Raw genomic sequence first — 20,835 nt, forward strand, 5'->3', positions numbered from 1 at the left:
AAGAAAAACCTAAATCTTGTTTGATAATGTCTGTCAAAATAAAATTTATGATCCATTAAAAAAATTAGTGTGAATATTTTTCATGGATTCCCAATAAAATCTAAGAATCACTAAGCAGTTTAATAGAAATCTGAAGCATAATTTTTTATTGGATGATATTTATGTAGACATTTTAGGCAGCCCTTTTTTTATTGGATGATATTTATGTAGACATTTTTGGCAGCCCTTTTTTAGACGGAAACCTTAGGTGGATTTTTATTTCAGGTGGAAATTTCAGGTGGGTTTTTTTCCAGGTAGAATGTTATTTCAGACGGAAATGGTAAATGGATTTTTTTTGTTTAAACGGAATCTTAGGACAACTAATCTGCATATTTCACCTAAAATTCCGCCAGAAATCCACCTAAAGTTGGCTTTAAATTCACCTAAGCTTCCTTAAGTTTATGGTTAGGCAAAAAATGCTTTAGAAACACATCTAAAATCTGCCTAAAGTCTGCCTGGAAAATTTTGTTCAGGATTTCAGGCGGATTTTTATTTCAGGCAGAAATCTTTTTACTCAAGTGGAATATTAGAACAACTAATTTGCATATTTCACCTAAAATTCCACCCTGAATCCGCCTGAATTCCACTTGAAATTCACATAAGCTCCCTTAATATGAACAATTATGGTTTAGGCAGAAAGCGCTTAAAAAACCAGTCTGAAATCTGCCTTAAGTCCACTTGGAAAATTTTGTACAGGTTAATGCAAATAATATGAATATTGATTTTGATATGGGAGTTCCAAATCATAATGCAAATATTGTGAATATTATTTTAGTTATGGAAGTTTTAAATCATAATCAACAACGTTATGGTATTAGGAATTCATTTGTATGATATCTGTTTCCTAGAGTAATGTTATAATGTTTGAAGGAATGTTTTCATGTATCATGGCCCATATGTGTGTGTGTGTGTGGGGGGGAGAGAGATATGTGTGTTGGGGGAGAGAGAGATAGAGAGAGACATTTGAAGGTCCCCGCAGGGTGATGTGTAATTGTTCTGGTCTTGTTCGTTACAATTCAGGTGAGTAGGGGTAAAGGAACAATTAAATCTACTTAGCCTGTCAACAATATATGGTTACTAGTTTTCTTCATTTTTTGTGTGTTTATTTTAATTATCCAGACAATATCAAGTGTCCTTTTATTTCTGCTGCAGAAATCTTTGATATAAACTTTCAGGTGGTCCATTTATGTTGACAAGATGTTGACTGTGACTGACTGCTGGCATTCTGCATCTTTAATTAGATGAGTCATGCCCCCAGACTATCTGTCATGCCAGGCTATTTTTGCATGATATATTGTTACTCTGTTTATTAATACAAGTACAATGCAATCAGTTTTTATGGGCTGCTTTATATTAATCGGGTTTTAGAGGATTTAAATTGTCAGCATTCTACTGTATGTCATCATGTAGTCACGATCTAATGCACCCACCCAGTGTATCTCATGCACCACCCAGTGTGTCTAATGCACCCACCCAGTGTATCTAATGTATCCACCCAGTGTATCTAATGCACCCACCCAGTGTATCTAATGTACCCACCCAGTGTATCTAATGTACCCACTTAAGATTCTGGCAGTCATCTTAGCTATGTTTATTACAGTTATCACCAAAATCTTCTTTTTTCATAATACGTTGGCATGGTCCCAAAGATTATTCCCATTTCAACTACGGTACATTCAAATATGTATTCCCAAGATGTCTTCTCCTAAATCATCTAGTCTCAACTCATTTTGCTGTTGCAACTTGTATGCTCTAACCTCATCTACTTCATTATTTCCCATCATTCATGAAAAATTACAAAATCATTTAACTTTAATATTAGACAGAATTAATTATGATTTTAAAACAGATTCATATTGCTTGTATCATTATGACCCAGTATTAAAGAAACAATTATGATGGAGACAAGATGGGAAAAGACAATGCAGTACATAAGAGGGGAATAGAAAAATCAGTGCAGTAGACAAGATCAGAACGGATGAGTTAGAAGTTAAGTGAGGTGAGAATTTAGACATAGTGGGATGGTCAATGATATAGTGGGATATACAATGACATAGTGGGATGTACAATGATATAGTGGGATATACAATGACATAGTGGGATGTACAATGATATAGTGGGATATACAATGACAGAGTGGGGTGTACAATGATATTAAGTGGGATATACAATGACATAGTGGGGTGTACAATGATATAGTGGGATATACAATGACATAGTGGGATGTACAATGACATAGTAGGATGTACAATGACATAGTGGGGTGTACAATGATCACAGATGAATTTGATGATCCCTATTTTTTATGCTCAGCATATGGTTACCTTATGTACTCACATATAAGTTGAGTCAAACTGCAAAACAAGTAAGATCCCAATCTGCCATAGCATAATGCACCTGCAGGCTGGGGTATATACTGTTTTTTCTACTGACTTCTCCTAACAAACTGCATAGACCCAGATCTGTTGGTGCATTATGCGATGACAGATCTGGGTCTGTGCAGTTTGCATTTGAACTAATCTTATAAGCAAAACCACATTAGGTACCTATTGCAGTTAGCTGTTAATTTTTTATTATATTTTTTATTTAGACCCTGCTAAGGATATGGGACTGTTTCCTTCTGGAAGGACCAAAAGTCCTGTTTCGGTTCTCCTTGGCTATCCTGAAGCTTAACGAGAAAGAGATTTTGCAGAGAATTGACACTATCAGCGTGATGAAATATCTCAAAGCATGTGCCAAACTCACCTTTGATGTGGATGGATTAGTTAAGGTAATGTACCGTATATAGCCTTATTTATTGTGTACCATATATAAGATGTGGATGGATTAGTTAAGGTAATGTACCGTATATAGCCTTATTTATTGTGTACCATATATAAGATGTATAAGACAAGTCCAACTGCAAACTGCACAGACCCAGATTTGCCATTGCATAATGCATGGGCAGATCTGGATCTGTGCAGTTTGTTCGGAGTAATCATTAGAACAATCAATATGGACCCTGATCTGCAAGAGCATTATGCTATGGCAGATCAGGATCTTTGTTGTTTGCAGTTTGACTAAACTTATAAGGGAGAATATAAGGTACTTAACATGAAAAATTTATCTGCAGTCACAGTATACTTGGAGATCATTGGTGTAAATGCACTCAAAGCCATATAAATTTAATTAATAATGTTCCTGTATGTGATAACTACTAAACCCAAATTTTGGAATTTTTCTCAAAACTTGGTAATTTTTCTTGGTTTATAAGTCTTTATTAGTATTCCCTCACTGTAATGCCTCTCATTGTAATGCCCCTCACCTTAATGCCCTTTTGTTAGATTCCATTAAGCTGCTTTAAATTTTGCTATTATGAGCTTTTGATTATAAAAAGTAATTAACTATTTCCCATATGAATGCCTCTGCCACATTTCAGTTCAAGTACCTTTCAGTGCCTCTGCTGCATTTTAATGCAAGCATATTTGGAGGCTCCCAACATATCCTTATATGAACCTTGATAAACAAACGATATTTGTGTATTGATTTACATACTAAATTATAAGTTGAGTCTAACTGCAAACTGCAGAGTCCCATATCTGCTAGTTGCCTAATGTGTGGCAGGTTTGGTCCTTTATAGTTTTTTAGGAGTAATCTGTAGAACTAAGAACACTGACCTTAGTGTGCCGGGAGAATATGTGACAGCAGATCATGGTCTGTTTGTTTCTAGTTGGATCTAGTAGATGAATCTTTAAAGCCAACTAACATTAAGAGGACGTCAGAAAATGCAATTGACGACTGATGATCAGATCTTTATGAGGATTTACTTTGTCTTAATACCTTGTCACTCAAATCATAAAAATATGTTTAATAAAAAAATAAATAAATAAACAAGTCCAAAAAATTATACAGAGCAATGACAGTGTTTTCCATTTTTGAAGAATTACGATTTTATGTATTAGTAAGCATGAATATTGTTTATAATTTTATACATAGAAAAAATAATAAGCACTAAATATTGAATTTCAAGGTGTCAGATATGCATATATCAGTGTGCAGTTTACCCAGCCAGCCATGTTGAGATAATGTCAACTGTTAGTATGCTGTACTGTTTATAGCCATCAGATCACTAATTTTACGTCCAGAGGACCATTCTGCTAGTGGGGGAATGAAAAATAGAGTACTAAATAATTTCAGACGTACCCAGTAGATAGTAAATTAATTGATTTATTTTCTATGATATATCTCATAGACTTCAGTCTATGTACTATAGCTGACATGACTATATTTACTTTTATTTTGATATCCCTGTTTAATTTCTTACTGACAAAATAGTATATGGATTCTTAGTTTTGAGGTTATATTAACAGGTGCAGTCAAAGGAAGTCCCCATTTTAGGAGCACAAGGCTAAAAAAAATGTATTTCAAGTCCAAAAAACAATTTCTCTAATTCTAATGAATTGAAGCATGTGTTTGTTTTATGCCAACCGTAATGACGAAATTGTTTTTATTTTTGATATATTTATAATAAGTTTTTTTTATGGGAAATGAATTAGTGGTCCAATCACTATTGCGCATTGTACAATTGTACTATAAGGTAAAGACGTTTATTAATATGACACAGATATTTTGCATACACTATTTGTTCAGGCCCTTATTATGAAAATACATATATTTTGGAGGCAACAAGAAATCAGAATCTGTCTGTAATGAAAATAATTTTTTAGGCAAAAAGAAATGGGAATTTATCCATAGTGAAAATATGTATACTTTTGAGATAAAACAAAATGGGAATTTATCCATAATGAAAATACATATATTTTGGAGGCAAAAAGACATGGGAATTTATCCCAATAACCACTGAGTTGGGAATCTTGATTAAAGCTGGATGAATTTGTTTCTTCTGGAAATCAACAATTATCACATGTACCAATGTTGCTTCGATTTGCTGGTTGCATGTTTTACCATAATTTATGTTTTGTTTATAACCCAGTTACATGAATGCAATTAAGTCTTGAAGCTTCAATTCAGAATTTGGATGAAATATATGGAGATGAGAATAAATTTATTCAGATAAATCTTGAACTGCCTAATTCTCTCTTTGACAAAAACATTATTTTCAAAACAGATTGGAGAAGTTCTTGCAAGATTAAAACATTTGAAGTCATTAAATTTTAAAAATCTGTAGAGAAATTCAAAGATTTGCATTCCAGTATGAAAATAAATAAAAAGTATTGCATCCCATCAAAAACTAGAATGTTTCCAGAAATATAATGTTCTCTTTAGTGGATTATATGTTTTCTATATTTTGAATGCAAGCCAAATTTTTAACTCACCTGGCCATTAACAGCCAAATGTACTTATGGTATTGACCTGCATCCACCATGCTTCATGTTTTATGCAGCTATCCACTCATACTTCTGGTCTTATTTTGATCAGACTTGGAATATTACTTACATCATCAAGGTTTGGATGCTAGGTCAGATCCATGAATATTTATTTAAATGAGGTGATCTTGAGTCGGATTGGATAAATTGTTTACTACTGTGGCGACCATACCTCTGACCCAACTTTGATCAGACTTTGAATATTGACTTATTTTTTCAAGATCTCAGATGAGCTGAATAATGAGCTGTTTTTATGCATATTAATGAGATGATCTTGGATCTGATTGGATGAGCTTTTCCCCACTCTGGAAGCCAATTGTTTCTGATTTGACTTTGATCAGATATGGGATACAGGCTTATATGATCAATATCTCACATCAATTAATGAGCAAAATCAATGTTTATTAATGAGGTGATCTTGTGTCTGATTTGATGGGATTGTTACCACTTGAAGGATGGTATTTCTGATACAATTTTGTTTGAACTTGATAAAAAAAAATCATCAAGTATTGAATTAATTACAATTATGAGTGAGATCCATGCATATTATATGAGGTGATCTTGCATCTGACTGGCTGAGCTTTTCAGTATATTTGTATTTCTGTTTCAATCAGATTTTAGTGAGTTCTAGTATATACACGCAGAATTGTCTAAATATCCAAGGAGCAAAACTTGTGTAAATAAATTATGTGATTCTTGCATCTGATGGGCTGAGCTTCTTTCCACTTGGGGTATAATCTCTAACCCACTATTAATCAAACTTGCTGAATAGTCCAACACCATTAAGGTGTTGGATGAGTTTTATTATGAAATGATGTGATTCTTATCTGATTGACTGAGCTTCTTTCCACTTTGGAAATTATTTCTAACCTGATATTAATCAAACCTGGCAAATAGGCTAATGTCATAAAGGTGTTGAACAGGTTGTATTATGGGCATGTCCTATACATGTTTATGAGGTAATCTTGACTGGCTGAGTATTTTACCACTCTAAAAACTTATTTTAATGGAATTTTGATTCAACTTGATAAATAAGCTTATTATCAATATCTCAGTTGACTATGAGTGAGAGATAATAGAATATGTGCTCCTGATCTGACTTGTCAGCAAGCCAGCTGGTATACTTCTCATCCAATTTGCATCAGAATTTTTAAATAATAATCTTGTTTCACCACGATATCGAATGAATTTGATTATCAGCAAGATTCCATTTCACCACAACTTGGTTTGTATTATCAGTGTCTTGGATGAGTTCAGTTATCAGCATCTTGGATGAGTTCAGTTATCAGCAAGAGACTACATATTTTTTTATGCCTTTGCCAAACCAACATGATATAAAGTTGTGGAGATACTTTATATATACAGTATATATATATATATATATATATATATATATATATATATATATATATATATATATATAGAGAGAGAGAGAGAGAGAGAGAGAGAGAGAGAGAGAGAGAGAGAGAGAGAGAGAGTTGTGTTGTCTCAATTCTGCAAAAGTCATGGTCAACTGTTAAGTTATGTAATCCATGTGAATGTTATCAGGTCCACTTGGGACTCTTGTTGATGCAAATATTAAGAAGTCTGTTACAGAAATGAAAACAATTATAACAGCTAAAGATGGGAGCAAATCACCCCTTAGACCCATCTAATCGTGGCTTTCTTTTTTGTTAATTCCTTTCTTTCATTAAATTATTTCAGTAAACTGAAAACCCCATAAAACCTAAATTATAATTTGCTCCATTTCCTTCTCAGTTGGAGAACAAAACATCCATACATCAGGTACTGTGATGGAACTTGCCTGCAGTGCACCATTTTTCAACCATTCTAACACAGTCTTGAATTATGCCCCAAACATGTAGAACATTACATAGAAAAACAAAGACAAAATATCTTGAAAATCGTTTGCCATTTTATAGGTATTGTAGATTTGGCCAGTAAAATGAGGCTAGATTAATATTAGAATGGCCTTACTGAGACCAAAATATTTGGCTGATCTGCAGAAAGTAGGGTTTCATGTGGATTTCTTGAAGAGATATTTCAGGACACATGGTACTAATTGTATGGAAAAATGGGATGGTACTAATTTTATGGAAAAATGGGAACCAGTCTGAAAATTGGTGAAGATAAAATAGAGTATATATGGGTTTGGCTAGGCAGGATTGGTTGATGATGAAAGATATATTTTTGTGAAAATAATATTTTGAGAGCTTATCCGAGTTGTAACGGAAAGAATAGAAACATCATTTTATTGATGGAATTTCAGTCCTTTAACAAACTTTAGCTAGGAACACTCATTACTGAGAACCATATCTGACTCTCTGGTGCGGAATTGAAAGCACTGTTTTCAAACACACCTAGATCAAGAAAATGCTGTGGTTCATAATTGGTTTTCTCTGCTTAGAAGCAGTCACCCAGGATGCATTCAAAGTGATAAATATAGGTATGATCATGAGCACTCAAAAATTTAAATTTATTGAATTTTTAATTTCATGGTGTTTGCATAGGTTTATTATGAGTCCTCTAATGAACTTATATGATCTGCACTTTCTTCCAGTTGGCATTTGAGGGTTTGAAGCCGCTGCCACGAAGACAGTGTATTGCCAGCAAGCAGGCATGCTATCTAAATGCCCTGAAAGAAAAGCACAAGAAGAAGGAACTTCAGAGACTGGCGTTTGCTGAAAGAGAACACATGGTAAATACAGTAACCTCCTCAATTTTCTACGAAATTTCTTTTCCAATACAGGGCTTTCCATCATGAATTCTGTCTGATGAATTTTCATTTCACAAGTTTATAGAAGTTCTTCATTATTTTTATGCACTTGACAATTATTTCCTCATGTCAAAAGACACATGTTCATTTGTTTGTTTAACTAGAGAATTCAGTAGCAGGATTTTCAATTCCAGATCTTGTTTAAATTTAACTATGTAGTCTTTGCACATTATCTTAAACTGTTATATTCAATAATTCACTGTTTCTCAGAATTATTTTTATTTTCAAACCATTGATTCAATGTTAAATATATCTCTGAAAGTTTTCTGCCTTTAGAAACCATCACATTTTTGCTGTTAATTCAAATTCTAATCCATGATTTAGACTTTGCACTGTAACATACACAAGGACATACCTGAAATTTTCAGTTGTTGTTTTAAAAAAAAAAAATTAAAATCTGAAATATATAATTGACTTGGCAATTTTTGCTGGTTGTTGCAACAGCTACATGGTTAGTTTGCTCCCCAACAGTACTTCCCCTTACATTTAATACTGGATAAAACATGTTTTATGCTTCTAAAGATATACTCTAAATATATTGACCCTGTGGGTGTATATCTGTCAGCATGGCTGTTACCCTATGGTTGTATATGTCTGTTATCCTCTGAGTGTATAGGTCTGTATGGCTGTTACCCGGTGGGTGTATGTCTGTATGGCTGTTACTTTATGGGTGTTTATGTATGTATGGCTGTTACCCTGTTGGTGTATATCTGACTGTATGGCTGTTATCCTGTGGGTGTATATATCTGTATGGGTGTTACCCTGTGGCTGTATATCTGTCTGTATGACTTTTACCCTGTGGGCACTCACCATTTATTATGTACTTTGGAGAGAGTGATACACATAAGGTGAAGTTGTTTGCATTTTGCAACATGCACAGTAGAGAAAATGTTGGAATTCATCTATGTTACTTTCTTGTACTGTGGCTGACATTTCTTTGGATATTGTACTTGTGGAAATTGTACATAATAGACCAAAATGGCTGCTCCCATGTGCTTGAAATTTTAACCTGAATTAGTCAAATGTACACTATATTTAGCAGTTATTAAAATAAGGAAAACAAATATTGAAAAAGTAGGCAATACCAGCTTCTATATGTGCAATGAATGAAGTACAAAATGTCTGAAAAGTAAAAAACATTTTCAGCTTATTTTTTTAAAATTTACCCCTAAAGTCCAGGAAGTGAAAATGAACTAGCAGTTTTGTTTTTATATGAGCACATCTGAGGTGAGCCCAAGCTGTATACTCTAGAACCCAAATTACACCCATCAAGCATACACCAAATAAAGGAATTAAAAGTTTGTTTAACAATTCCTAATATATATTAGGTTTTTGTTAAATAGCCAGTATAAAACAGTGAGGACATCCTGGAAAATTCTTTTTCTTTAAAAATCAAACCCTATTCAAATATAAAACTGTAGAGCACCAACTTAAAGAGTCACTGATGTTGTGTTGTCAGCTTATTGAAAAAGTTGACATATTCTGTTGTCAATTTGAAACATTAGATATACATGGTATTTACTTCCAAAATGATAATCACATAGTTAATTTACTAGACCCCTCTGACGTAGCTTGAATATAGCTTTATGATGTCAAGAATGTATTGTAATGTCATTGGGACATGCTGTAATTTTGACATGAAAGAAAGATATTAAAAAATAAATGTCTATGAAGCATTTGCTTTTTTTTTAATTCAACCATTAAATAAGTTATTCTGATCATTCTCTGAGTTGCATACTATACTTTGGTCATGTTTACATTTAAATCAAGGGAGAAAAGTGGGGACAATTCCATCAAATTTGAAGTAATAGTGCAAAAATTGTTTTGCATTGCATTTAGAAAAATAAATTCTTGATGCTATAAAAAAAGACAAAAATATATATTTTTTAATAATTACTTTTTCTTTGGTTCTAGTAACCTAATTTGAATTTATGCTAATGTTTTTATGTGGAAGAATTGAAATGAAAGGTCAAAGGGAATTAACTCCTGTTGAAACTATTCAGTGAACATGGAAGGTTATTGGTGATTACATCCATAATGGATTACAATGAAAATGAAACACGTAGACTGCAATATACGTCAAATAAATAAAAACCTCCTATCACGTAGACTTTTATAAATAATGCACAGGGGCTGGTTCCTAACAATTTCAAGCCCCAGCCTGACAATGATGTCACACCTGTCTAAGATCCATCACAACCAGGAACAATTGGTAACCTTGACGTTACTACTACAATGTTAACCTACAGTGGCCACTTTCAAAGAAAACATGGCTGCAGGAAGACCTAAGAGAAAAGATAGGCATCCATAAGAGTTTGTACAGCAGTCAGGCATGGAACTACAGTGTACATGCATCCAAGGGTAACCAACTATGGTATAGCTTGCAATCTGGCTCTGCATCTCCACTAACAAACTGCCCAAGATTTTATGTATACCATGAATCACTATATTCCTGTGGTCCAAATCAAGTTCCATCCAATCTCATCCTAAAATGAAGAGAAACAATTTAGGAAATGTTCTTCGAGCACCACCATTGTTGTTACCTTGTGGCTGTATATGTCAATATGGCTGTTACCCTGTGGCTGTATATGTCTGTATGGCTGTTACCCTGTGGCTGTATATCTGTCTGAATGGCTGTTACCCTGTGGCTGTATATCTGTCTGTATTGGCTGTTACCCTGCGGCTGTATCTCTGTCTGTATTGGCTGTTACCCTGTGGCTATATATCTGTCTGTATTGGCTGTTGCCCTGTGGCTGTATATCTGTCTGTATTGGCTGTTACCCTGTGGCTATATATCTGTCTGAATGGCTGTTACCCTGTGGCTGTAATTTGTCTGTATTGCTGTTATCCTGTGGCTGTATATATGTCTGTATTGCTGTTACCCTGTGGCTGTATATATGTCTGTATGGCTATTACCCTCTAGCTGTATATATGTCTGTATGGTTGCTACCCTGTAGCTGTATATATGTCTGTATGGCTGCTATACTGTGGACATAAATCTGTTTGTATGGCTGTTACCCCGTGGCTATATATCTGTCTGAATGGCTGTTACCCTGTGGCTGTAATCTGTCTATATTGCTGTTACCCTGTAGCTGTATATATGTCTGCATGGCTGCTATACTGTGGATGTAAATCTGTTTGTATGGCTGTTACCCTGTAGCCCTATACAGTGTATCCCCTTGGGGTGCAAGACTGGGTTTCCAAATTCCCCTTGGTGTCAGATGGGTGGGTCAGACTGAGTAAAAAACAAACTTTGATATCAAAACTAGGGGTCAAATAACAAAATTGGGCATCTCTGAAGCTCAGATGAGGGTAAAGGGAAACATTGGCTATATCTGACTATGGCTGTTACCCTGTGGCTGTATATCTGTCTGAATGGCTGTTACCCTGTGGCTGTATATCTATGTATAGTTTTTTCTAATCTCCTGAAGATACAAAATGTTTGAATCATGATCAGATTTTATATAAAGATACACATCTGTACAAACTGCTAAAACTCCCACTTTCATAAACACTACCACAAATTTCTTATCCAAATATAGAAGGCATCTGTCCAAACTTCAGTAGCAGTATTACCTATTATTATTGTATAATTACTAAATCAGTGGGTGGAATTTTGTTTGATTTTTTTCTATCAATCTAACAGCAAGCATATGCAGTTAATACTGTACCTGTCCTGAAAGTCCAAGCAGACATGTATATGATTTAAAGAAAAAAAATGGAAGCTTTGGACATATACAGACTGTTTACAACAACAGTCTGTATATGTCCAAAGCTTCCATCATGTATTAATAAAAGTGCTATCAATACACATGACTTAGAAGTACACATAGTTCATCATGTATTAATAAAAGTGCTATCAATATGCCTGACTCAGAAGTACACATAGTTCATCATGTATTAATAAAAGTGCTATCAATACACATGACTCAGAAGTACACATAGTTCATCATGTATTAATAAAAGTGCTATCAATACACATGACTCAAAAGTACACATAGTTCATCATGTATTAATAAAAGTGCTATCAATACACATGACTTTGAAGTACACATAGTTCATCATGTATTAATAAAAGTGCTATCAATACACATGACTTTGAAGTACACATAGTTCATCATGTATTAATAAAAGTTCTATCAATACACATGACTCAGAAGTACACATAGTTCATCATGTATTAATAAAAGTGCTATCAATACACATGACTCAGAAGTACACATAGTTCATCATGTATTAATAAAAGTGCTATCAATATGCATGACTTAGAAGTACACATAGTTCATCAAGTATTAATAAAAGTTCTATCAATACACATGACTTGGAAGTACACATAGTACATCATGTATTAATAAAAGTGCTATCAATACACATGACTCAGAAGTACACATAGTTCATCATGTATTAATAAAAGTGCTATCAATACACATGACTCAGAAGTACACATAGTTCATCATGTATTAATAAAAGTGCTATCAATACACATGACTCAGAAGTACACATAGTACATCATGTATTAATAAAAGTGCTATCAATATGCATGACTCAGAAGTACACATAGTTCATCATATATTAATAAAAGTGCTATCAATATGCATGACTTAGAAGTAAACATTGTTCATCATGTATTAATAAAAGTGCTATCAATATGCCTGACTCAGAAGTACACATAGTTCATCATGTATTAATAAAAGTGCTATCAATACACATGACTCAGAAGTACACATAGTTCATCATGTATTAATAAAAGTGCTATCAATACACATGACTCAGAAGTACACATAGTTCATCATGTATTAACTAAAGTGCTATCAATACACATGACTCAGAAGTACACATAGTTCATCATGTATTAATAAAAGTGCTATCAATACACATGACTTGGAAGTACACATAGTTCATCATGTATTAATAAAAGTGCTATCAATACACATGACTCAGAAGTACACATAGTTCATCATGTATTAATAAAAGTGCTATCACTATGCATGACTTAGAAGTACACATAGTTCATCATGTATTAATAAAAGTGCTATCAATACACATGACTTAGAAGTACACATAGTTCATCATGTATTAATAAAAGTGCTATCACTATGCCTGACTTAGAAGTACACATAGTTCATCATGTATTAATAAAAGTGCTATCAATACACATGACTTAGAAGTACACATAGTTCATCATGTATTAATAAAAGTGCTATCACTATGCCTGACTTAGAAGTACACATAGTTCATCATGTATTAATTAAAGTGCTATCAATACACATGACTTAGAAGTACACATAGTTCATCATGTATTAATAAAAGTGCTATCAATATGCCTGACTCAGAAGTACACATAGTTCATCATGTATTAATAAAAGTGCTATCAATACACATGACTCAGAAGTACACATAGTTCATCATGTATTAATAAAAGTGCTATCAATACACATGACTCAGAAGTACACATAGTTCATCATGTATTAATAAAAGTGCTATCAATACACATGACTCAGAAGTACACATAGTTCATCATGTATTAATAAAAGTGCTATCAATACACATGACTTAGAAGTACACATAGTTCATCATGTATTAATAAAAGTGCTATCAATACACATGACTCAGAAGTACACATAGTTCATCATGTATTAATAAAAGTGCTATCAATATGCCTGACTCAGAAGTACACATAGTCCATCATGTATTAATAAAAGTGCTATCAATACACATGACTCAGAAGTACACATAGTTCATCATGTATTAATAAAAGTTCTATCAATACACATGACTCAGAAGTACACATAGTTTATCATGTATTAATAAAAGTGCTATCAATATGCATGACTTAGAAGTACACATAGTTCATCATGTATTAATAAAAGTGCTATCAATACACATGACTTAGAAGTACACATAGTTCATCATGTATTAATAAAAGTGCTATCAATACACATGACTCAGAAGTACACATAGTTCATCATGTATTAATAAAAGTGCTATCAATACACATGACTCAGAAGTACACATAGTTCATCATGTATTAATAAAAGTGCTATCAATATGCATGACTTAGAAGTAAACATTGTTCATCATGTATTAATAAAAGTGCTATCAATATGCCTGACTCAGAAGTACACATAGTTCATCATGTATTAATAAAAGTGCTATCAATACACATGACTCAGAAGTACACATAGTTCATCATGTATTAATAAAAGTGCTATCAATACACATGACTCAGAAGTACACATAGTACATCATGTATTAATAAAAGTGCTATCAATATGCATGACTCAGAAGTACACATAGTTCATCATATATTAATAAAAGTGCTATCAATATGCATGACTTAGAAGTAAACATTGTTCATCATGTATTAATAAAAGTGCTATCAATATGCCTGACTCAGAAGTACACATAGTTCATCATGTATTAATAAAAGTGCTATCAATACACATGACTCAGAAGTACACATAGTTCATCATGTATTAATAAAAGTGCTATCAATACACATGACTCAGAAGTACACATAGTTCATCATGTATTAATAAAAGTGCTATCAATACACATGACTTTGAAGTACACATAGTTCATCATGTATTAATAAAAGTTCTATCAATACACATGACTCAGAAGTACACATAGTTCATCATGTATTAATAAAAGTGCTATCAATACACATGACTTTGAAGTACACATAGTTCATCATGTATTAATAAAAGTTCTAGCAATACACATGACTCAGAAGTACACATAGTTCATCATGTATTAATAAAAGTTCTATCAATACACATGACTCAGAAGTACACATAGTTCATCATGTATTAATAAAAGTGCTATCAATACACATGACTCAGAAGTACACATAGTTCATCATGTATTAATTAAAGTGCTATCAATACACATGACTCAGAAGTACACATAGTTCATCATGTATTAATAAAAGTGCTATCAATACACATGACTCAGAAGTACACATAGTTCATCATGTATTAATAAAAGTGCTATCAATATGCATGACTTAGAAGTACACATAGTTCATCAAGTATTAATAAAAGTTCTATCAATACACATGACTCAGAAGTACACATAGTTCATCATGTATTAATAAAAGTGCTATCAATATGCATGACTTAGAAGTACACATAGTTCATCATGTATTAATAAACGTGCTATCAATACGCATGACTTAGAAGTACACATAGTTCATCATGTATTAATAAAAGTTCTATCAATACACATGACTCAGAAGTACACATAGTTCATCATGTATTAATAAACGTGCTATCAATACACATGACTTAGAAGTACACATAGTTCATCATGTATTAATAAAAGTGCTATCAATACACATGACTCAGAAGTACACATAGTTCATCATGTATTAATAAAAGTGCTATCAATATGCCTGACTCAGAAGTACACATAGTTCATCATGTATTAATAAAAGTGCTATCAATATGCCTGACTCAGAAGTACACATAGTTCATCATGTATTAATAAAAGTGCTATCAATATGCCTGACTCAGAAGTACACATAGTCCATCATGTATTAATAAAAGTTCTATCAATACACATGACTTAGAAGTACACATAGTACATCATGTATTAATAAAAGTGCTATCAATACACATGACTCAGAAGTACACATAGTTCATCATGTATTAATAAAAGTGCTATCAATACACATGACTCAGAAGTACACATAGTTCATCATGTATTAATAAAAGTGCTATCAATATGCATGACTTAGAAGTACACATAGTTCATCATGTATTAATAAAAGTGCTATCAATACACATGACTTAGAAGTACACATAGTTCATCACATATTAATTTCCTGATGCTAGTCACTCTATATGGCTCACTATTCTTTTGAATTGTAACTTCTGTCAAACTTCCCACTTGTCTATGGACAAGTGAATGTAAACTTGTACTTGTCCAGAGGTATCATGGGACAAGTTGGGCGATTTGAGCATGGCATTTCCATACCCCTAACAAATATCGCTGATTTATTTTCTCATTTTTATTTCTGTTTATACCTAATGGAGTTATTGCCCCTGATTGTAAAAGTACTAGATTTTCCAATGGAAATAAGTTTCTTGCCTGTTTATATGTTGTTTGTTTGTTTTTTTTTTAAAAACAAATTAATATTCATTCAATCATGCTTTCTTATTGATTGGAGTGTAAATAATAGTATCTCATGAATTTAATATCACTTGAACTTGTTGATAATTATTGTGTGTTAATAGAACAAGAATTATTAGCACTTGTCAATGATTCCTTATTAATAATTATTGCTGTCCTTCATACTAGTCGATTGTCATTATGGAAATATAAATTAATTTATGTATGTCTGAATTGTAGGTACACAAAATACAGCAGAATATTTAAAAAAAACAGCTGTTATTATTATGTTGTAGAGCATAAATTAAAAGGAATATTTGCTTTATTCTAGTTAAAAATACAAGAATGTTGTCCAAGTTACAAAAATTATTTAGCAGTTTATTTTATTAATAATTAATGTCTTTTACAACTGCACATTTTGACATTCAGCCAATCATAAAGTATGCTAGATTCAATCAGCCAATCTAAAAGTATGCTAGATTTGATCACCCAATCAGAAAATATGCTAGATTCAATTAATCAATCAGAAAGTATGCTCTATTCAATCAGCCAATCAGAAAGTATGCTAGATTTGATTACCCAATCAGAAAATATGCTAGATTCAATGAATCAATCAGAAAGTATTCTAGATTTAATCAAACATTTAGAATATATACCTGATTTAAAGTTAGTAATTAGTTTTTATGAATCATAAAGTATCTGAATCAATGTCCAGATATATGTTCATGAAGTTATTGTTTCTGTAAATCATGTATGCATTCCAGGTTGATTTCATTCAGAAAATCTTCAAAGATGAAGATATAAGTCAAAACAATAAACTTTTGGAAATCACTGCATCTTATTTATACATTTGTATCTTTCAAGTTGGATAGTTAGCTTCCATTTAAAAGGGTAAGTGATCCATTGTTTTTGAAAACATCTCTTAACTGCCAAGAAGTATCATTGAAAAGGTACAATATATTTTTCTTAAAGGAGTTGTAAAATCATAAACAAAGTAACTTTTACATATATCTTTTTCACAGTATCTGAGTATGGAAGCAGAATCAGGGAGCTTTTTGGGGATTGAATGTGCTGTGGCCCTTGAGGAAGGTATATTGTATTTCCTTGATTGTATGCCTATACTTGACAACAAGCAATCTTTACAAAATACTTGACCAAGTTTTGCCTAACAAAGCTGTGTCCAGTGTTTAGCATATCCCATACAGAGGCGAAAGCAAATCTATCCCTTGTCCAACAACATTGTTGTTGCTTTCTCCATAAGCATCAATACGCCATCACAAATACCTGTACTATATGTTGTCCTAAAGAAAATAAATCCCAACAAAAGCACAAGAAAACATTTTTTTTGTTTCTGGAGTCAGCTGATTAACAGATTTGTTGCATGTAGATATGACAAGATTAAATTTTTGTAATCTTCTTAGTAATAATTGCTTTTGACATCTTTTATATAAATGATGTTACATCCAATCATAGAGAACACCTACATCAAAACAGAAGTTTGTCAACATGAGTGAAGTTCAAGTTATCAGAAGTGCTGTGCATAATCATCTTCATTGTATGTAAGACTAAACTGGTAGAGTGAAATGAGACTCTCAAAGATTACTTAAGCCTTCATACAAAATAGACTGTCAGAGATAATGGAAGCTTCATAATAAAGAGACTCAAAGATTACTAAATCTTTCAGACAAGAGACTGTCAAAGATAATATAAACCTTCATACAAAAGAGACTCAAAGATTACTGAAGCCTTCATACAAGAGAGACTGAGAAAGATTGCTGAATCCTTCATACAAAAGAGATTGAGAAAGATTACTGAATCCTTCATACAAAAGAGACTGTCAAAGATTACTGAAGCCTTCATACAAGAGAGACTGAGAAAGATTGCTGAATCTTTCATACAAGAGACTGTCAGAGATAATATAAACCTTCATACAAGAGAGACTCAAATATTACTGAAGCCTTCATACAAGAGAGACTGAGTAAGATTACTGAATCCTTCATACAAAAGAGACTGTCAAAGATTACTGAAGCCTTCATACAAGAGAGAGTGAGAACAATTACTGAACCCTTCATATAAGAGAGAATATTAATGATTACTGAAACCTTCATACAAAAGAGACTGACAAAGATAATAGAAGCCTTCATACAAAAGAGACTCAAAGATTACTGAAGCAAGAGAGACTGTCAATGATTACTGTATCCTTCATACAAAAGAGATTGTTAAAGATAATTCAAGCCTTCATATAAAAGAGACTCAAAGATTACTGACACTTTCATATAAAATAGACTGACAATGATTACTGAAACCTTCAAACAAAAGAGTCTGTCAAAGATTACTGACACCTTCATACACAAAAGAATAAGGGAAATCTTTCTTTCTTTGTATATATTTCCTCACTGTGACTGAAGCACGAAAATGGTTTTGGTACAAAAATTTCAGTTCTTGATTATGTGTCTTTAACAAATTTGATAAGAAAGAAGCCTTATTGATTTTTTGGTCTTAGATTAAAAGTTTATTGTGACTAAAAGAAGAAAAATCATTTCTGCACAGTAACTTCAGTTCTACATCACAGACCAGGAAAAAACTTTGTGAAAGACTTACACTTGGAGTAAGGAAGATTATTCATGTCAAAGTTGAAAAGATCTAAGCTCGGGATCACTGCGATTAAAAAAATAAAAAATGTAATTTTATTCATGACTGAATCTTGACCAGAGTTTGTGGATGGCTATCACTTCAGGGATGGAAGTGATTTATTGATATTGGGATCAAAAGATCAGAGGTCAGGGTCATTGCTTTTGAAAGAAACCAGAGTTTTACAGAATAACTTGCACTTAGGGTAATAAAGTAACCAATGTATTCTGGGGTCTAGAAGTCAGAGTTCACAGTTGTCATAAGTCTGATAAATAAATTATGGTTTCTACACACTAAATTTATTTCAAGACCAAACATGTTGAGACAAGGATGACTACTAAATATGGGGCAGGCATAGATTATGTCATGTACAGTACACTTGTTGACACAAAGGACCACTAAAAATGGGACAGACATAGATTATGTCATACATGGTACACTTGTTAACAAATAAAAGACCACTAAAATTGGGAAAGGAATAGATTATGTTGTACATGGTACACTTGTTAACAAATAGAGGACCACTTAAATTGGGACAGGCATAGATTATGTTGTACGTGGTACACTTGTTAACAAATAGAGGACCACTTAAATTGGGACAGACATAGATTATGTCGTACATGGTACACTTGTTAACAAATAGAGGACCACTTAAATTGGGACAGACATAGATTATGTCATACATGGTACACTTGTTAACAAATAAAAGACCACTAAAATTGGGAAAGGAATAGATTATGTTGTACGTGGTACACTTGTTAATAGATAGAGGACCACTAAAATTGGGACAGGCATAGATTATGTCATACGTGGTACACTTGTTAACAAATAGAGGACCACTAAAATTGGGACAGGCATAGATTATGTCATACATGGTACAATTGTTGTCAGATAGAGGACTACTAAACATGGGGCAGGCATTGATTATGTCGTACATGGTACACTTGCTGACAGATAGAGGACTGCTAAACATGGGGCAGGCATAGATTATGTCATACATGGTACACTTGTTGACACATAGAGGACTACTAAAATTGGGACAGGCATAGATTATGTCATGCACGGTACAATTGTTGTCAGATAGAGGACTACTAAACATGGGGCAGGCATAGATTATGTTGTACATGGTACACTTGCTGACAGATAGAGGAGTACTAAACATGGGGCAGGCATAGATTATGTCATACATGGTACACTTGTTGACACATAGAGGACTACTAAAATTGGGACAGGCATAGATTATGTCATGCACGGTACAATTGTTGTCAGATAGAGGACTACTAAACATGGGACAAGTATAGATTATGTCATACATGGTACACTTGTTGACACATAGAGGACTACTAAACACGGGGCAGATATAAGGCATGTTGTACATGGTTCTCTTTTTGGATTATTTCAAAGATGTAATACAGGTAAACTAGCCACAGTAGTAATAATAATAATGATAATAACAACAATAATAATAATAATGATAATAATAATAACGATAAACATTTTACCACTGCACAGCAGTTCAATCATTCTAGCATTTTTGATAAAAAATGTAACTGATTATAAAAAGATCATTACCTACTTTAAACAAGGGTTCAGTTGAATATATAGCTTAAGATTGATTACTGTTTTGATTATGTAGGAGATGAAAATGCAAGGTAAAGATGTTCCAATACATATTTTAGTAACTTGACTGGTGACTATCTTTACTTCGTTGGACTCAGTTTACAGTTATTTTCCAGCATGGGTATGTGAGAAAGCTTGCCAGTAGCTACCCATGGGTTGCAGGTTCTTCCCAGGATTTTCCAGGTTCTTCCTCAACTGGGTATACTGGCTTCCATTTATAGCCTATCATGTGCTGGAAAATGGCATTAAACCCCACTGCAAGGGCAACAATTATGTTCACTATATATT

The 20,835-nt window shown here is 33.1% G+C and overlaps 1 protein-coding gene across 3 annotated transcripts in view; it reads left to right on the plus strand.

Moving 5' to 3' along the window:
• LOC149778279 (uncharacterized) overlaps positions 1 to 20,835 on the plus strand; it is a 333,696-nt gene that overhangs the window by 278,183 nt on the left and 34,678 nt on the right. For all 3 annotated transcript variants that reach the window (XM_089939080.1, XM_089939082.1, XM_089939081.1), the window contains 3 exons: positions 2,630 to 2,809; positions 7,966 to 8,103; positions 17,319 to 17,385. In XM_089939080.1, the coding sequence (XP_089795206.1) occupies positions 2,630 to 2,809; positions 7,966 to 8,103; positions 17,319 to 17,385 (385 nt within the window). The remainder of the gene's footprint in view (positions 1 to 2,629; positions 2,810 to 7,965; positions 8,104 to 17,318; positions 17,386 to 20,835) is intronic.

The sequence above is a fragment of the Sinohyriopsis cumingii genome, chromosome 17 (assembly GCF_028554795.1).
Source record: "Sinohyriopsis cumingii isolate HCF-2022 chromosome 17, ASM2855479v2, whole genome shotgun sequence".
Taxonomy (NCBI): Eukaryota; Metazoa; Mollusca; class Bivalvia; order Unionida; family Unionidae; genus Sinohyriopsis; species Sinohyriopsis cumingii.